Source organism: Hordeum vulgare, chromosome 7H (genome assembly GCF_904849725.1).
Source record: "Hordeum vulgare subsp. vulgare chromosome 7H, MorexV3_pseudomolecules_assembly, whole genome shotgun sequence".
NCBI lineage: Eukaryota > Viridiplantae > Streptophyta > Magnoliopsida > Poales > Poaceae > Hordeum > Hordeum vulgare.
In genome coordinates, this window is record NC_058524.1 from 568882052 (window position 1) to 568901680 (window position 19629).

Consider the following 19629-nt stretch of genomic DNA (forward strand, 5'->3'; position numbering starts at 1 on the left):
AACCTTCCGGTAATCAAATGAGGTCATCCTATATATCAATCTTCGTTTCCGGACCATTCCGGAAACCCTCGTGACGTCCGTGATCTCATCCGGGACTCCGAACAACATTCGGTAACCAACCATATAACTCAAATACGCATAAAACAACGTCGAACCTTAAGTGTGCAGACCCTGCGGGTTCGAGAACTATGTAGACATGACCCGAGAGACTCCTCGGTCAATATCCAATAGCGGGACCTGGATGCCCATATTGGATCCTACATATTCTACGAAGATCTTATCGTTTGAACCTCAGTGCCAAGGATTCGTATAATCCCGTATGTCATTCCCTTTGTCCTTCGGTATGTTACTTGCCCGAGATTCGATCGTCAGTATCCGCATACCTATTTCAATCTCGTTTACCGGCAAGTCTCTTTACTCGTTCCGTAATACAAGATCCCGCAACTTACACTAAGTTACATTGCTTGCAAGGCTTGTGTGTGATGTTGTATTACCGAGTGGGCCCCGAGATACCTCTCCGTCACACGGAGTGACAAATCCCAGTCTTGATCCATACTAACTCAACTAACACCTTCGGAGATACCTGTAGAGCATCTTTATAGTCACCCAGTTACGTTGCGACGTTTGATACACACAAAGCATTCCTCCGGTGTCAGTGAGTTATATGATCTCATGGTCATAGGAATAAATACTTGACACGCAGAAAACAGTAGCAACAAAATGACACGATCAACATGCTACGTCTATTAGTTTGGGTCTAGTCCATCACGTGATTCTCCCAATGACGTGATCCAGTTATCAAGCAACAACACCTTGTTCATAATCAGAAGACACTGACTATCATCGATCAACTGGATAGCCAACTAGAGGCATGCTAGGGACGGTGTTTTGTCTATGTATCCACACATGTAAATGAGTCTTCATTCAATACAATTATAGCATGGATAATAAACTATTATCTTGATACAGGAATTATAATAATAACTATACATTTATTATTGCCTCTAGGGCATAATTCCAACATTCAATATGCTTGCATCTTCGCTTGCTGAAAATCTAGTGATATGGATCCTCATCCACTTGCTAATCTCCTTAAGAGATACAATTATGTTGATCCAATTGCTAGTGAGTTGAGTGCACTTGACTATCTTTATGGAGTTTTGCTTGAGATGCGTGAATTTGAAAATTGTGAGGAAGAAATTTATGAAGTGATTCACGAGGGATCCTTGGATGAAAAGCATGATTGCAATGGTTTCACTATAAATTCTATTAGTGACAATCATGCTAAGAATATGCAAAACCCTAAGCTTGGGGATGCTAGTTTTTCTATGTCCACTACTTGTTGCAATTATCATGAGTGGGGCGATGATTTTTCTTATGATCTTGAAAATTTGTTTAAGCCTCATGATGAATATGATGTTTGCAATAAGATTGAAAGTGGGTTTGGAGAAGTCATGACCTTAGGTGATGATAATCCCACTATTTTTTAAGAACGTCAACTTTGCATGCATGTGGATCATGAAAAGAATATCCTATGTGATAGTTACATTGTTGAATTCGACTATGATCCCACATGTAATTATTATGAGAGAGTAAAATATGGTGGTAGAAACTTTCATATCACTAAATCACCTCTCTTTATGTTGAGATTGCTATTGTCTCTTTCTTCTTCCTTGCATTTGGTAACTATTGGTTGTCTTGACAATCTGTTTTCCTATAAAATGCCTATGCATAGGAAGTATGTTATACTTAGATGTGATTTTCACATGCTTTATGATGCTCTCGTTGTGCTTCAATTCTTGTCTTTGTTGTGAGCATCATTGAATTTTCAATGCCTAGCTAAGGGCGTTAAACAATAGCGCTTGTTGGGAGGCAACCCAACGAATCTATCCTTTTTTTCTGTTTTGTGTTTTCCACACTTTCATAATTCTGTTATGATTGTGTTATTTTTGTGTTTCTTTTGCGTTTGTGCCAAGTGAAACCGTTATGATTAGTCTTGGGGATGATCGTTTGGTCATGCTGGAAAAGACAGAAACTTTCTGCTCGCGAAAAGAATTTTAATTTTTTTTCTGTAAGAGCTTTTGAGTTGATTCTTTTTGCTACGTATTGCTACAAAAATTCTTCAGACTGTAGTAATTTTGCATAAATTTTGAAGTATCATAAGTATATGAAGTATACAAATTGCTACAGACTAGTCTGCTGTTAACAGATTCTGTTTTTTTTTTTTTGAGTTGGTTGCTTATTTTGATGAAACTATGGATAGTATCGGGGGGTATTAGCCATGGAAGATTGAAAATACAGTAACCCAACATCAGCATATGTAGAATTTAAGTTTGCTACAGTACCTAAGGAAGTGGTGGTTTGCTTTCTTATACTAATGTTATCACGAGTTTCTGTTTAAGTTTCGTGTTGTGAAGTTTTCAAGTCTTGGGTGAAGTTCTTATGGACAAAAAGATAAAGAGTGGCAAGAGCTCAAGCTTGGGGATGCCCAAGGCACCCCAGGTTGATTGAAGGATGCCGTAAAATCCTAAGCTTGGGGATGCCCCGGGAAGGCATCCCCTCTTTCGTCCTCAATCCATCGGTAACGTTACTTGGGGCTATATTTTTATTCACCACATGTTATGTGTTTTGCTTGGAGCGTCTTGTATCGTAGGAGTCTTTTATTTTTGTTGTGTCACAATCTTCCTTGCTGCACACCTAGAGAGAGAGACATGCACTCACCGTGATTTTGTCGAGCTTCACTTATATCATTTGGTTAGACAGTTCAGCTCACATGTGCTTCACTTGTATCTTTTGAGCTAGTTGATTTTGCTCTATGTGCTTCACTTATATCTTTTTGATCACGGAAGCGCGTGGCTTGGTAGTTGATCTATGCTATGATAGTAGTCTCAAAAGGGTTAGTTATTCAAAGGGATATGAAAACTTCCACCTTCATGTGCATTGAGTAGTTGGAGAAGTTTGATTCATCTCAATTAGTTTTGAGTTGTGGTTGTGGTAATATTGAAGTTATACTAGTAAGGTGTTGTGGATCTAGAAATACTTGTGTTGAAGTTACTGATTCCCGTAGCATGCACGTATGGTGAACCACTATGTGATGAAGTCTGAGCATGATTAGTCTATTGATTGTCATCCTTTGTGTGGCGGTCGGGATCGCGCGATGGTTTATACCTACCAACCCTTCCCCTAGGAGTATGCGTTGAATGCTTTGTTTCGATTACTACTAAAACTTTTGCAACAAGTATATGACTTCTTCATGACTAATGTCGAGTCCCTGGTTTAGATGCACTTTCACCTTCCACCATCACTATCTTCTTTAGTGTCGTGCAACTTTCGCCAGTGCACAAAACCCACCATTAGCCTCCCTCAAAACAGCCACCATACCTACCTACTATGGCTTTTTCAAAGCCATTCCGAGATATATTGCCATGCAACTACCACCATGACATGTGCCACCACTTCTACATTTCCATTGCATGATCATAATATAGCTAGCATGATGTTTCCATTGATGTCTATGTCATGCTAGATCATTGTCACGGTACACTACCGAAGGCATTCCATATAGAGTCATCATTGCTCTAAGTTTTGAGTTGTAAGTGTGATGATCATCATTGATGGAGCATTGTCCCATGTGAGGAAATAAAAGAGGCCAGTGAATCCCATTTAAAAAAAATAGGCCAAAGATGCCCACCAAAAAAAAGAGGCCAAAGAGCCCACCAAACAAATGAGAGAAAAAGAGAGAAGGGACAATGCTACTACCTTTCCACACATGTGCTTATTAAGCACCATGATCTTCATGATTGAGAGTCTCTCGTTTTGTCACCACCATATAGCTAGTGGGAAATTTTCATTATATAACTTGGCTTGTATATTTCAATGATAGGCTTCCTCAAAATTGCCTTAGGTCTTCGTGAGCAAGCAAGTTGGATGCACACCTACTAGTTTTCTTTAAGAGCTTTCACATACTCTTAGCTCTAGTGCATCATTTGTATGGAAATCCCTACTCATTCACATTGATATCTATTGATGAGCATTTCCATAGCTCATTGATATGCCTAGTTAATGTGACCATCTTCTCCTTGTTTGCCTTGTAACCTCCACCACACTCCATTCCACTTATAGTGCTAAAACCATGGCTCACGCTCATGTATTGCGTGAGAGTTGAAAAAGTTTGAGAAAGTAAAGATGTGAAAACAATTACTTGGCCAATACCGAGGTTGTGCATGATTTAAATTCGTTGTGCAAGGATGATAGAGCATAGCCAGACTATATGATTTTGTAGGGATAACTTCATTTTGGCCTTGTTATTTTGAAAGTTCATGATTACCTTGCTAGTTTGCTTGAAGTATTATTGTCTCCACATCAATAGCAAACTATTGTTTTGAATCTAATGGATCTGAACATTCACGTCACATAAGAGGAGTTACAAGGGACATCTATGCTAGGTAGCATGAAAGCATCAAAAATTCATTCTTTATCACTTCCCTACTCGAGGACGAACAGGACTTAAGCTTGGGGATGCTTGATACGTCTCAAACGTATCTATAATTTTTGATGGTTTCACGTTGTTATCTTGTCAACTTTGGATGTTTTATATACCTTTTATATCTTTTTTGGGACTAACTTATTAATTCAGTGCCAAGTGCCAGTTCCTGTTTTTTCTGTGTTTTTGACTCTTTCCAGATCTGATTTTGCAACAGAGTCCAAACAGAATAAAATCCCCAAAACATTTTTTTCCAGAACAGAACAAGATCGGGGGACTTGAGGGCCAAGGCAGGAGATCCACAGGGGGGCCACAAGCCCTGTAGCCGCCACTAGGGGGGCCGCGGCTACCAGGCTTGTGGCCTCCCTGGCGCTCCCCTGCCCTAGCTCTTTGGCCTATAAATTCCCTAAAATCGCAGAAAAAATCAGGGCATCCACGAAAACACTTTTCTGCCGCCGCAAGCTTCAGTTTCCGCGAGATCTCATCTGGAGACCCTTCCGGTACCCTGCCGGAGGGTACTTTGGAGTTGGAGGGCTTCTACATCAACATCATCGCCTCTCCAATGACTCGTGAGTAGTCCACTTCAGACCTACGGCTCTGTAGTTAGTAGCTAGATGGCTTCTTCTCTCTCTTGGATCTTCAATACAAAGTTCTCCATGATCTTCATGGAGATCTATCTGATGTAATCCTCTTTGGCAGTGTGTTTGTCGAGATTCGGTGAATTGTGGATTTGTGATCAAATTATCTATGAATTATATTTGAGTCTTTGCTGATTTCTTATATGCATGATTTGATATCCTTGTAAGTCTCTCCGAGTCTTGGGTTTTGTTTGGCCAACTAGATCTATGATTTTTGCAATGGGAGAAGTGCTTGGTTTTGGGTTCATACCGTGTGGTGACCTTTCCCAGTGACAGAAGGGGTAGCAAGGCACGCATCATGTTGTTGCCATCAAGGGTAACAAGATGGGCTTTCATCATAGATTTGAGATTGTCCATCTACATCATGTCATCTTGCTTAAGGCGTTACTCTGTTCTTTTGAACTTAATACACTAGATGCATGCTGGATAGCGATCGACGTGTGGAGTAATAGTAGTAGATGCAGAAAGTATCGGTCTACTTGTTTTGGACGTGATGCCTATAGATATAATCATTGCCAGAGATAACGTCATGACTTTGTGCGGTTCTATCAATTGCTGGACAGTAATTCGTTCACCCACCGTCTACTTGCTTTCATGAGAGAAGCCACTAGTGAACACTACGGCCCCCGGGTCTATTCACAACTATCGTCTCCACTTTCACCTTTACTTTGCTTTGTTTACTCTTCGCTTTCAGTTCTCACTTTGCAAACAATCTATAAGGGATTGACAACCCCTTCATAGCGTTGGGTGCAAGCTCTTTGTCTTTGTGCAGGTACTTGTGACTTGACGCGATCCTCCTATTGGATCGATACCTTGGTTCTCAAACTGAGGGAAATACTTACCGCTGCTGTGCTACATCACCCTTTCCTCTTCAAGGGAACACCAACGCAAGGCTCCAAGGCCGCGGGGAAATCCTTTGCATATTTGCCAAGGAAGTCCCTATAGGCGTAGCCCGTAGCAGAAGGATTCCTAGCGCCGTTGCCAGGGAATGTCTGTTGACGCAGTAGCAGAAGGATTTGTGGCGCCGTTGCCAGGGAAGGTCTGTTGACGCAGTACCAGTCCCCACCAATGGCGTTCCAGCAACTACGCCCGTTGCCTGCACGAGCATTTTGTCCTTATCGCGATTAGGGGAAGCTTCCTCCGAGGCGCCTTCCTCGATATGAACTCGCCCAGATACAGCTGTAGTCGGGGCCCCACCATTCTGTGGCGTCACCGACCTAGGCGCACTCATAGCACAAGTAGGTACACCCAACTGATCGGCCGGTGGTAGGTTGGCGCACCCTGATGATGAGTTGATGTATATACTTCTCGCCCCTCGTTGGATACCTCAAGTGGAAGGAGGAGATGTAGTCAGCAGCAAATTTCCCTTACACGGAGACTATAAGGTTTATCGAACCAGGAGGACTCCTAGGCTCAACAAGTACGTGTCTTCCACCCTGGTGCTAGCAGAAGACGTGGACCTGCACACACAACAAATAACTTTTCTCTCAACGAGTACAGAGAGGTTGTCAATCTCTCCGGCCTTGTAGTTTGTAAAGGATCAAAACACAAGTGGGAAGGTAATAGTGATTGCAACCGAAAAGTAAATGGAAGCGGTAAATGATGGAGGTCTAAACAATGATGGTGATATGGACCGGAGTCACATGATGTTCACTAGTGATGTCTCTCTCCCAAAAGATGATAAACAACTATGCTAGGGTAAAGAAATCACAGTTGGGAAATTGACAGAATTATGATCGCACCGCAATGCTAATTTTGCTCCTTGATAGTTAGAGGTTCAATAGTAATGGGCAGTACGCCAGGACAAGTAGACCGTTTATTAATCAGCATCTACTTACTAATCATCCACCTTGAGATATCTATCCAGAACATCTCTCCGGTGTTAAGTTGAGAGCCCCACCCAAAGTGTAAACTCAAAGCAACGGACAACTCCATTAACAAACTATGTTTAAGGTAAACAATCCTTGCAACCGTAGTCACAAGCATCGTTGTTTTCTCCCTGGTGGCAACAAGCACATCCCCTAATCTCATGTTTCTGTCACTCAAGCTAAACATCGAGGGGCCCGAACCCACAATCATGCATAACGCTCCCTCTTGGAGTTACGATCTACTACTTGGCCAAAGCAATAAAAAGCAACGGAGAACATGCAAGAATCACTAAGGAACATAATATAAGAGGATAATCAAATATATAACTCATAACAATGTGAACATAATCTCATAATCCATCGGATCCCAACAAACCGAGCATAGCAAAAGCAAGAGGAATACATAGATGCCTTGATCATGTAGGGCAGTTCACAAGGACTAACCATTGAAGCACAAGATTGGAGAGAAGACATCAAATAGCTACCGGTCATGGACTCATGGTCCAAGGAGGACTACTCACGGGATATCCGGGAAGCGTCCATGGCGGTGGAGAAGCTCCCGAAGGTCAATCCTCCCTCCCGCAGGGTGCCACGAAGAGGTCTCCTGACGCTCCCGATCTCGAAAGCGCTGCGGCGGCGGAACGATGGAGAAATTCGCGATTCCAGAAGTTTTGTAAGGGTTTCCTCTCGGGACTCTAAATATAGGCCATAGGAGGGCACCGGAGGAGGTGGGACCCACTGAGGCGGTCTCGTGGCGCGGCCTAGGGCCTGGCCGCGCCAGCAGTCGCCTGGGAGGCCCCTGGGCCCCCTCTGGCCCATCTTCGGTGATCCGGAAGCTTCTGTTTCGCTGATTTTTTATATATATTTTTTGGAAATTTTCGGGCTTCGGAAAATTGGGAAAAAGCTCCTGCAAAATAGACATCGGCACACATAAACTGGCACTGGGTGCACTGAGTTAGTAGGTTAGTCCAAATATGTGTAAAGTGATATAAAAGTGTAGCAAAACATATAACAATGGCACCCAAAAGATCATGGAACAAGCAGAAATTATAGATACGTTTGTGACGTATCAACATCCCCAAGCTTAATTTTTGCTCGTCCTCGAGTAGATAAATGATAACACAATAATTTATGTGGTGCCATGCTAACACACATATAAGAACTTCAAAGTAAAGCAAGTGAGATATGCAATTCAAGTCAAGACAATAATAAGCAAGCGTCTATATCTAGTATTGAATTTAGCAAAGTAAGAACATAAAGGTGCAAGAGCTCTCGGTGTCCGTGACTCGAATGTCTCCAAATGGTGTTTGCGTGCAAGAAGTGGGAGATGAGTTCAAAGATAAAATATTTTTTAATTGAGAACTCAATCTACTAAACCTCACACTTAGTCTCCTTCGAAATCTTATTTTGACTCATCCACACACCACTTGGCAGGCACAAGTCAAAATGATCCTTCCCCTTTCGATTTTGAGCACCCATGCAATGAATGAGCGTAAGCAAGATATGTTGGCACTTAGGATGGCAAATAGAATAATGATGGGGAAGGAAGACAAAAAGGTGTGAAAGGCTCACATCAATGAGGGCAACCATAGGCGAGAGAAAGCCAAATGATAGATATGATGTGAGGAGTAGGGATTGCCATGTAACGGATGCACATATGAGCTAAGGTAAGCTCTCCAATGGAACTAGTGGGGTGCATCCAACTCGTTTGCTCACGAATACCTAGAGCTCATTTGAGGAGGCTCATCATTGAAATATGCAAACCAAGTTCTATAGTGTAAGGGTCCCCACATAGTTATGCATGAATGATAATCTCTATATAGTACCAATATAGTAATGGAATACGAGTGTGGATCTTTCAAAAGGAATAGTAGTGTTGCCCCCTTATTTTTTTCTCTTTTTTGTGGCCTCTTTGGCTCTTTCTTTTTTATCTCTCATTTGTCCTCTTTGGGATCTTTTGCTTTGTCCTCTTTGGGATCTTTTCCTCACTTAAGGGCAACACTCTATGTTTTACATGAACAGAAAGCAAAATCATCACACTTTATAAGAAGTACTCAACATAAAGACAAGTGAAAACTATCATGATCTATGCAAATGTATGCCTCTGCCAGTGTAGCAGGATATGCAATGATACTAGTGTGTCATGTAGCAGTAATGAGGGCAAGGACCAACTAGCATGCGGCTCTACGATCAAGCAAAAGCATGTATGTCATGAAGATCAAGTCATGAGATGATGGATGTTACATGGCAATGTATCTCGGAAAGGCTATGGAAATGCCTTAATAGGTAGGCATGGTGGCTGTTTTGAGGAAAGCTATAATGAGGCTTATGTATGATAGAGCATATCATGCCATGGGTTTGGATGCACCGGCGGAGTTTGCACCAACGCTCAATGTGAGAAAGGGCAATGCATGGTACCGAAGAGGCTAGCAAAATATGGATAGTGGAAGTGCCAACAATCGAATACTCACATTATTCCGAAGAACTCATACACTTATTATCGGTAACTCTCTATCTAGTTAGGAAATTCACAAAGAGACAAGTACCCCGAGGAGGAATGTTTGGGGGTTTGGTTATCCTTGCGCATCATCTACCCATGGTAACGTGAGGGTACTCTATATATTCCAACCCCTCCAGAGGTTAGCGATCAATTTACTAGCTAGAGTTCTCAACTAATTTTAGTTTTTGAAAAACACACGGATTTCACAAATACGACACCTATCACTAATAGGATCAAGCTCTTGGCACCAATAGTCCAAACATTACTCAAATCAATACCTCAAAACTATTGCAAGTTACTACCATACTTAAGTAGCAACCTCAATTACATGCTCATGCAAGACACACAACTCGGTGCAACAAGCCAACTCTCTAAACAAGATAAGCATGATAACTCAAGAGAGTTCCAAAATCAACCGAAGTAAAAGCTCTTAAAAAGATAAGCATGAAAGCAAAGAGCTAAGCATGACAGTAGCTACGAAAAGATGAAGAACACACAAAAAAGATAAGCATGAAAAGCTATGTTGTGTTCTAGAGTGGAATGGAGCGTGTCTCTCTCCCAAACAAGGTAGGCTAGGTTCCGACTTGTTATGACCAGAAAACTAAACTAAAACAAAACTAAAAATAAAATAGCGGGATGCTCCAAGCATAGCACATATCATATGAAGTGATAAAAATATAGCATGGAGATGGACGAACTGATGATTTTTTATAGAGAAGGGGATGCACGGGGGCATCCCCAAGCTTAGATGCTTGAGACTCCTTGAATATTTCTTGGGATGAATGGGGCATCCCCAAGCTTGAGCGTTTGACATTCCTTTATCTTCTTTCATCATCTCTCCCATCGCAATACTTGAAAACTCCCTTCATACAAAACTCATCATAAGCTGATGAGTTCCCTTAATAAAATAATTAAATACCTGCTGGAAATAAAGATTTTCATGGAAAGATATTGCTTCTCATGAATGCCAAATGATTTTTTCCAATAAAAAGCAAGCTGAGGATTCGCAAAACAAAGAAAACATAAAACATGGCAGAATCTGTGAAAAACAGAACAACATGTAGTAAATAATTTATTCGGGGCACTTCTGCAACTCAAATAAAAAAAACTCAGAACATACACAAGAAATAAAATTATATAGATCATGATTCCAAAAATATTCAGATCGAAAAGATGATCTGGTGATGTTTGACGAATTTTTCCGTCACGCAGACATAATCTCTTTCTGGACAGCATGTCACAACTCTTGAACTTTCTTGCAATCGTAGGCTATAACTTGGCACAAAGCTTAAAAATAAAGATACAATGATGTTGCTACAGTAGTAACACACATTAAGACCACTAAAACAGAAAGTAAAAACATATTGGGTTGCCTACCAACAAGCGCTTTCTTTTGTGCCTTTGAGCTAGGCACAATGCAAGAAGGAGGATCAAGATTCTCCGAAGTTATCAGAATTATAAAAACCTTCAAACGGATCCTCAACAAGTTCATCCTTATTTTTCATAGGGAACGGGTACGTACCTTTTGCTTTCCCACGTAAGCGTATGTGTCCTTTACCTACATCAATGAAGCCTCTCATTGCTCGGAGGAAGTCCCTTCCAAGCACTATATTCCCTTTGTTGGGCTCCATGATGAAGAAATCAACAGTTCCATTCCTTTTAGAGAATGTAACCTGGACATCTTTTACCTTTCCCTAGATTTCAGAAATATCACCATCAGCATGTTCATGATAAGATGAAAAAAAATCCATGTCTAACCAGAGAGAATCATAAACAACTTTTGGCATAGTAGAAACCCTGGATCCAATATCACAATAAGCAAAGAAGTCTTGGTTAGAGATGCTAATTCTAACAAAACGTTCCCAGACATCGTTGATTTTCAAAATTTGTTCTTTATCAACCATGGGTTTCTCTCTTTCTCTTAAGTCTAGAGCATCTATTTTCCCTTCAATAGTAGCAAGTCTATCTATAATAGTGTCATAACTATGATTATAAAGAAGATTATTAGATAGACCATGTATAATATCAAGTGCTCTAGCCTCATCACACTCTAAGAAATCTCCTTTATCTATAATATCAAGAGAGTGTTTGCACCATATAAAGAGACCATGATAAAAATTTCTAAGCACAGTTTTGATAGGTATCCAAGGCATAATTCTTTTGTGTGCTTCAGAAATTCTATCCCATGCTTCCTTCATATTTTCTCCATTCCTTTGACGGAAAGCTAGGACCTCAGATTCCTTCCAAGCATCAAACCTTAACATGCTTGACTACTAAAAGCAAAGTAACTAATTTTTTTGTGGTTTTTGGTATAGGACTCTAAAGAAAAAACTAGAAAGAAAACTAACAAGACTAAAAAGCAAAGGTAAAAGATAGTGTGCAACTCCCCAATCTTGAAGAGTGGAGTCCTCGGCAACGGCGCTAGAAATTCGCTTGATGACGAGTAGATGTATATACTTCTCGCCCTCCTTGGATACCCCAAGTGGAAGGTGGAGATGTAGTCAACAGCAAATTTCCCTTACACGGAGATTGTAAGGTTTATCGAACCAGGAGGACTCCTAGGCTCAACAAGTAGGTGTCTTCCACCCTGGCGCTAGCAAAAGACATGGACGTGCACACAGACAACAAATAACTTTGATCCCAACGAGTACAGAGAAGTTGTCAATCTCTCCGGCCTTATAGTTTGCAAAGGATCAAAACACAAGCGGGGAGGTAATAGTGATTGCAACGGAAAAGTAAATGGAAGCGGTAAATGATGGAGGTGTAAATAATGATGGTGATATGGACCAGAGTCAAATGATGTTCACTAGTGATGTCTCTCTCCCAAAAGACGATAAACAACTATGCTAGGGTAAAAAAATCACAGTTGGGCAATTGACAGAATTATGATCGCACCGCAATGCTAATTATGCTCCTTGATAGTTAGAGGTTCAATAGTAATGGGCAGTACGCCAAGATAAGTAGACCATTTATTCATCAGCATCTACTTACTAATCATCCACCTTGAGATATCTATCCAGAGCATCTCTCCGGTATTAAGTTGCGAGCCCCGCCCAAAGTGTAAACACAAAGCAACGGACAACTACATTAACGATCTATGCGTAAGGTAAACAATCCTTGCAACCGTGGTCACAAGCACCGTTGTTTCTCCTTGGTGGCAACAAGCACCGTTGTTTTCTCCCTGGTGGCAACAAGCACATCCCCTAGTCTCGTATTTCTGTCACTCAAGCTAGACATCGAGGGGCCCGAACCGACAATCGTGCATAACACTCCCTCCTGGAGTTACAATCTGCTACTTGGCCAAAGCAATAAAAAGCAACGGAGAACATGCAAGAATCACTAAGGAACATAATATAAAAGGATATTCAAATATATAACTCATAACAATTTGAACATAATCTCATAATCCATTGGATCCCAACAAACCGAGCATAGCAAAAGCAAGAGGATTACATGGATGCATTGATCATGTAGTGCAGCTCACAAGGACTAACCATTGAAGCACAAGATTGGAGAGAAGACATCACATAGATATTGGTCATGGACTCATGGTCTAAGGAGGACTACTCACGGCACATCCGGGAAGCGTCCATGGCGGTGGAGAAGCTCCTGGAGGTCAATCCTCCCTCTGGCAGGGTGCCGGGAAGAGGTCTCCTGACGCTCCCGATCTCGGAAGCGCTGCGGCGGCGAAACAATGGAGAAATTCACGATTCCAGAAAGTGTGCGAGGGTTTCCTCATGGAAGTCTAAATATAGGCCAAATGAGGGCACCGTATGAGGTGGGACCCACCCATGCGACCTCCTGGCGCGGCCTAGGGCATGGCCGCGCCAACAGGCCGCCTCGGAGGCCCCTGCCCCCCCCCTATGGCCCTCCTTCGGTGATCCCGAAGCTTCTGTTTCGCTGATTTTTTATATATTTTTCTAGATTTTTTGGGGCTTCGGAAAATTGGATAAAAGCCCCTGCAAAAAAGACATCAACAGACATAAACTGGCATTGGGTGCACTGAGTTAGTAGTTTAGTCCAAATATGTGTAAAATGATATAAAAGTGTAGCAAAACATATAACAATGTCACCCAAAAGATCATGGAACAAGCAGCAATTATAGATACGTTTGGGACGTATCACGCCCCGAGTTTCAATTGCCCGCAAGCACAACGCGGGTGCTCCTCTTTGACTCGCAAATGTGGAAAGGCGGGCAATCGCAGATTGGCGAACTATCAAACTATCCTAAACCTTTAGAGCTGGCCGCGCGACACCTTTTGCTTTGACGGTTTACATGGCTGGGAGCCGCCAATCTTTGATCGCCACCCGTTCCTTGTCATCGGCGTGACACCGGCTACCGATGTGACCATTGCGATGGAAACTGCCATTGCCGGTGCTGGGTGCGAGCTCCGCCTCCACGCTCCATGTCATCCGCCTCTGGCATGCCGCTCTGACTGATGTCCGAAGATATGCCAAGGAAGAAAGGCTCATCGGCGTGTGTGAAATCAGTCACAAAGTCCAAGTATATAAGGATCTTGTACTGCATCATTTGCGGTTGAACATAGTGTTCTGCTGGTTCCAGAACAATGAGCCAGCGTCGCGATGGGATCATCTTCGGATCTGCCATCCAAGCCGACCCCTTGAAAAAGGCCAAATTTATGGTGAGGTCATCTCTGGGCAACCGAATCTACGATGCAGGACGAACCCAATAGGTCTTCAGCAACACTGCGATCGCAAGCATGCGGGGGGATACCTTCGATCTCAATCAACACCTTGAACCTCATAACCGCATGCACCACGTGCGATTGCGTGTTCCATTGGCGGAAAAACAGACGATCGCCCTAGAACTCTACCATCGGATTTTGTCCGAGACTGTTCCGGTGGTCTTGTCGCGCAAACACCACCAGGAAATTCTTGGGCCTGTATGCATGCATCGAGACCCAATCTGCAGAGATGTCCAGCTTTTCTTGCAGATCTTGCAGCACGAACCGTAGCGACACATCGCGTCGGGCGCCGTCTGCGTACGCGACCATGGCGTGCTGGAGCCGCCGCTCCAGGTCAGCCATGGCATCCATGCGCTTGACGACGCACAGCTCGGAGGCCTACACCTCCATGTCAGTCTCCACCTGTAGCCTTGGGGCCGAGAGGAGGGGCCAAACTGGTGCGGTCCTCGCCATGATGGGGAGGGGGGAGGGGGCGGGGGATCGATGTTGCCCAGCAACCGTTGGTCCCATAGCCGCGCCAGCCGGACCCGACCGCCTGGCCACCTTCGAAGCAGCCTCGCGCCCCAGCTCATCGTCCGGTGCCGGGCTTCGCGACCTCTTGCAGTCCTTGTCTTCATGGCCAGGCAGGCTGCATCAGAAGCACACGATGTCGTTCGTGCAAGCGCTCCGGTAGTGCCCCTTCTCCACGCACCTCAATCACTTGTTGCGCATCTCGGGTCGACTTCCTTGCGGGTCAGGGGAGCGGGGGGAGAGGCCGACGTCACCTCCGACAGACCGATGCCATGTGTGCGCTTCCACAGGGTCTTCCTGGACGGCGGAGCTTCTTGCCACGACACCAAGCGTCTGCAGGACTCAGCTTCTGCGCTCGGGGCTTGGGGCGCCCCCAGCACAACATGGGCGGTTGACTTCTCCGACGCCGAGGAGATACCCAAGCCGAAAAGGACGGGCCGCTCACGCCCAGGGAAGGTGGAGTTAAGAGATCTCGGGCTTGACAACATGGTCAGCCAAGGGGAGGGGCGCGGCGAGGAAGGGGGAGAGAGGTGTCGCGGCTGGAGTTGCGGGCAGCGGGGAGGGGGTGGCCATCGCGGCCGGAGTAGCCAACGGCGGGAGGGGTGGACGCCGGCGTCGGAGTGACGCTCGACGGGGCGCTCTCGAGATCTCTGCTCTCTCTCCCAAGATTCACTCCCCAAGAGTACTTGCTTGGCGCTTCCCCGATGTCACGCCCGTATTCTACACACACACACGCCGACACTTTGACTATCTGTTTGACTAAAATAATCTCAAATGTATGCTTAAAAAGATATATTGTTGGATTCGTATTAGAAAAATGGGTTTTCGACAACCATTTTGTGATATATGATTTACATTTTATGAGTTAAATTTGTGATTAAATTTGTTAAAAGATCTTACTCAACCGGCTAATTTTCTTGCTTTGCAACAGGTCACGTGTGCCGTGTCACCTTTCGCCTTCCAACCTTTACAACATCGTCAATGTTGCATAAGCATCTCTTCTAACACCAACTAGGTTGGAAAAAGATGAGGATGAAAAAACAATATGCAACAAAGTCTATTGTAAAAAAATCTGTAGCAAAACCTCAGCTGTAAAGAAAACGAGATTATCCAGTACTAATCCCTGGAGGCATATTCTTATAAAAAAATCTCTAAGCACCTAGGTCGCCTCCAAAAAATAAGTTCTGCAATAAAACTTAAGTTACAAAATAAGTTATAATAAAATTTTCGTTTCTATAGACTTTGTTATAAAAAAATCTGTAACAAAATATATGTTACAATAATGAAGGGCGTTTTTTTTTCTTTGAGCAGAGTATAATCAAAGTCGCTCATATACACGAGCGTACACTCACCCCTACCACTGACATCTTCGTTATCGACGGGAACGTCTCCTCCCACTGAAAACACATCGTCGAAAGACCTGAATTAAATTTATAAAAATGCAAGCACCAACGTCAAATTTCGGACTTGAACTTTGACGGGTAAGGGATACAATAGTCGTTCTAACCATCCAACCACATGTTTGTTTGCAATAATGAAGGGTGTTGATAAGCAAGATATGATTATCTTTTAAAAAAGGAAAAAGTCTAAAACAAACCTTGAAGTTATAGACGAAAGCTAGATCAAACCCTGAACTTTGAATCCCTGAAATTGGTACTCCGAACTTGTAATCCCGGTCTATTTTAAACCCTAGACCCGTTTGGCACACAGGGATTCTGGCAATACCACAATCCCGACCGGGATAACCTGCTAGGCTGCTACTCTTATAGACAAAAATTGGACCGGCCCACTAACAAAAAAAATTACGAAGTTTAAAAAAAGTTCGCACATTTTTAAAATTGTTCAGAAGTTAAAAATATTTATGTTTTCTATTTTTGTCACAAATTATATGTCTTTTTTGTTTCAAAAAATGTTTGGTTTTTTTTTAATTCTATTCGTATTTTTAATTCTATTCGTATTTTTAATGCTATTCGTATTGGTCCAACATGCATTTTATAAATTTGTAGGAGCATAATCCTAGCGCCAAACATTCAAAGTTTATTGTTATTTATACCTCAAAAAAAATATCAATTTTATAAAATGTTTATTGTTATTTATAAAATTTAAAATATTTATTTAGAAAAATATTACCATGTATTTTTTTTGTAAGATGTACTTTTAAAATGTACATAATGTGTTGAAAAATATTGGAAGTTTATCAAAAATATACATATGTGTTAAAAAATATTCCATCCATTTCATAATATAAGTGTTTTTAGATATTCCACTAGAGGACTAAATACGGATGTATATAGACATATTTTAAAGTGTAGATTCACTCATTTTGGTCCGTATGTAGTCCCCTAGTGAAATCGCTTAAAAGACTTATATTTAGGAACGAAGGGAGTACATTGGATACTGAAAAAAATATATACACATGTGGAGAAGAAAAAGAAAATGAAAAAACAAAAAAAAACAGAGCAGAGGGTGCGCGTGCGCAACTGCGCTAACGGGCCCGGCCCAATTCAGCAAATCCCGGCTAAGTTCTGTCAAGATTTAATGGGTCCGGATCAATGAGTTCGGTGTGCTGATTTCAGGGATTCAAAGTTTAGGGTTTGATTTAATTTTCGTCTATAACTTTAAAGTTTGTTTTGGACTTTTTTCCTTTAAAAAAATAACCGACGAACACGTAGCACGTCCTATTAAATTTTGACGCAAAATAAAAAGTCGTCTGATAAATCCGAACGGAGGCAGTGGCAATCAAACGAGAATCTGCAACGGAAACCACGACAACGGCAATGTGACAAAATCGTTGCGATTATTGTGGGCAGGAGGAGATAAGGGAGCACACAGAAAATGTAGACGACACGACGCAGAAATAATAACCTCCACAATTCCTCTAAAGAAAAAAAAGATAACCTCCACGCTCAACAGCGAGTCCTCCCACGCACGACAGCCACTCGGTCCTCCTGTCTCAGCAGGCTGCTTCCGTGGCCATGAACCGCCTGATGATCCGGACGAGCTCGCCGGTGGCCGCTGACGTGGGCTTCACCCCGAAGAACGCGTGCTCCTCGCCGGCGAACACGACGAGCTCGACGTCATCGTTCTCCTTGCCCCGCGCCGCCCTCAGCCGCTCCGCGTACTCCACGTTCTTGTCCCTCAGCAGGTCGCCCTCCGCGGCCACGACGAGCACGCGGCCGGCGTCCATCGTCTCAAGGCTTGGGCTGTCCGGCCCGAGCGGGTTCATCAGCGGGTGGTCCTTGTTCGCTCCGGCGGGCAGGAAGAGGCGGCAGTACCTGTCGCAGGTTTCCCTAGTCAGGAACGCCGTCGCCGTTGAGTCAAGCTCGGACTGCGTCGGCTGCTCCGAGCAGAATGCCGGCATGAGCAGGATGTACCCCTCGATCCTCATCGGGTCCAGCCCTGCCTTGCCGAAACGGAAGGCAAGGTGGTGCGCGATGTTGCCACCGGCAGACTCGCCAGAGACGAACACCTTGCGTGGGTCGGCCGCGTCGGCGAGCCACGGGTCCGAAGCGAGCTCGTTGCGTAGCCAGAGGAGGGCCGCGGCGGCGTCCTCGTGGGCAGCGGGGAGGTGGTGTTCAGGGGCGAGGCGGTAGTCGAAGGAGAGCACAACGGCGGGGAGCTCGGCGGCGAGGCGGAGGCAGCCGGCGTGGAAGTTGGGCCACGTGCAGGAGCCAATGCAGAAGCCCCCGCCGTGGAAGTAGACGAGCACGGGGAGCTTGTTGCCCTCCTCACCGGCATTCGTCGTCGGCTTGTACATACGAAGGCCGAGGCCGAGGCCGGTGTCGTACACGGCGTCCTTCCACTCGACGCCGTCGTGGTCGTTATATTCGGCGTTGCAGATAGGGAAGGGCAAGGCCGTAGAGCGCACGATTGTACCGTCGCTGAGAAGCTGCAGCACCCCGCGGCAATCCTCGACGACGTAGGGCTGTGCGGTCGGATCCGCTAAGAACGCCATTGTTGAAGACGAAGAACTATCGAGTGATTGCGAAGCGCACAGCCTTCGGCCTCGGGCTGCACCTATATATATTCAGTTTGGGGGCATATACGTTGCCTCTGTCCCAAAATAACTGTCTCAACCTTAGTATAACTTTATATTAGATCTAACTAGCAAAACGGTCCGTGCGTTGCAACGGAAAAAAAATATCACAATTTTCAACGGTCATAACCACATTTTGCTGCATCATCAAAATACATTATCACTCTATTTTTTGTGAAATCATGATTTTTTTAAAAATATTTGAAATTATGAAAAAAATTCAAGTTCGCAAACATTTTCTAAAATCAGGAATATATTTTTACATTCATGAACATTTTAGACTATTTGCTATTTTTCTTGAATCGGCGAACATATCAGAGTCGACACACATAATAAATCTAAAATTTGCAACGTCTACATTTTCATATATAATTTATATGCAAGAAAGCTGCATATAATATAAATAACATGTTACGTCTAATGTGGATCTCAGTGACTTCTCATTGCTCAAGCAAAAAACAATCACCATTATTTAGTCACTTGTATTTCAAAACACATTATTTAAATCTAATGTGGATTTTAATGCTTTCTCATTGCTCAAGCAAAAAAATCACCATTGTTTAGTCACTTGTACTTCAAAACACATTATTTCACTTGAAAGATGGACAATTATCCATGATGAAAGTGTCATTATGACATGAATATACAACACAACAGAAGCAAATTTCCTAAACTTGCTACTAATTTTATTAGTTTTACACAATTGGAATACTCAGCAGATGTTTGGTTTATTCTCAGTTAAATTGGGAGAAATATCCAATGAAATTTGATGGAGAAAAATGAGGATATGTGATCCAATGACAGTCTGCTCGTCCGAGCTCTTGGTGGAATTTACTATCATGGCATAGTTATGAATTTGATAACAATATATTCTGCGAGTTGCTACGA

The 19629-nt window shown here is 43.3% G+C and overlaps 1 protein-coding gene across 1 annotated transcript; it reads right to left on the reverse strand.

Moving 5' to 3' along the window:
- Positions 1 to 17485: 17485 nt before the first annotated feature.
- LOC123409644 (probable carboxylesterase 15) lies at positions 17486 to 18804 on the reverse strand. Its single transcript, XM_045102501.1, has one exon. The coding sequence runs from the start codon at positions 18658 to 18660 to the stop codon at positions 17659 to 17661; it is 1002 nt and encodes a 333-aa protein (XP_044958436.1). The 5' UTR covers positions 18661 to 18804; the 3' UTR covers positions 17486 to 17658.
- Positions 18805 to 19629: the final 825 nt, after the last annotated feature.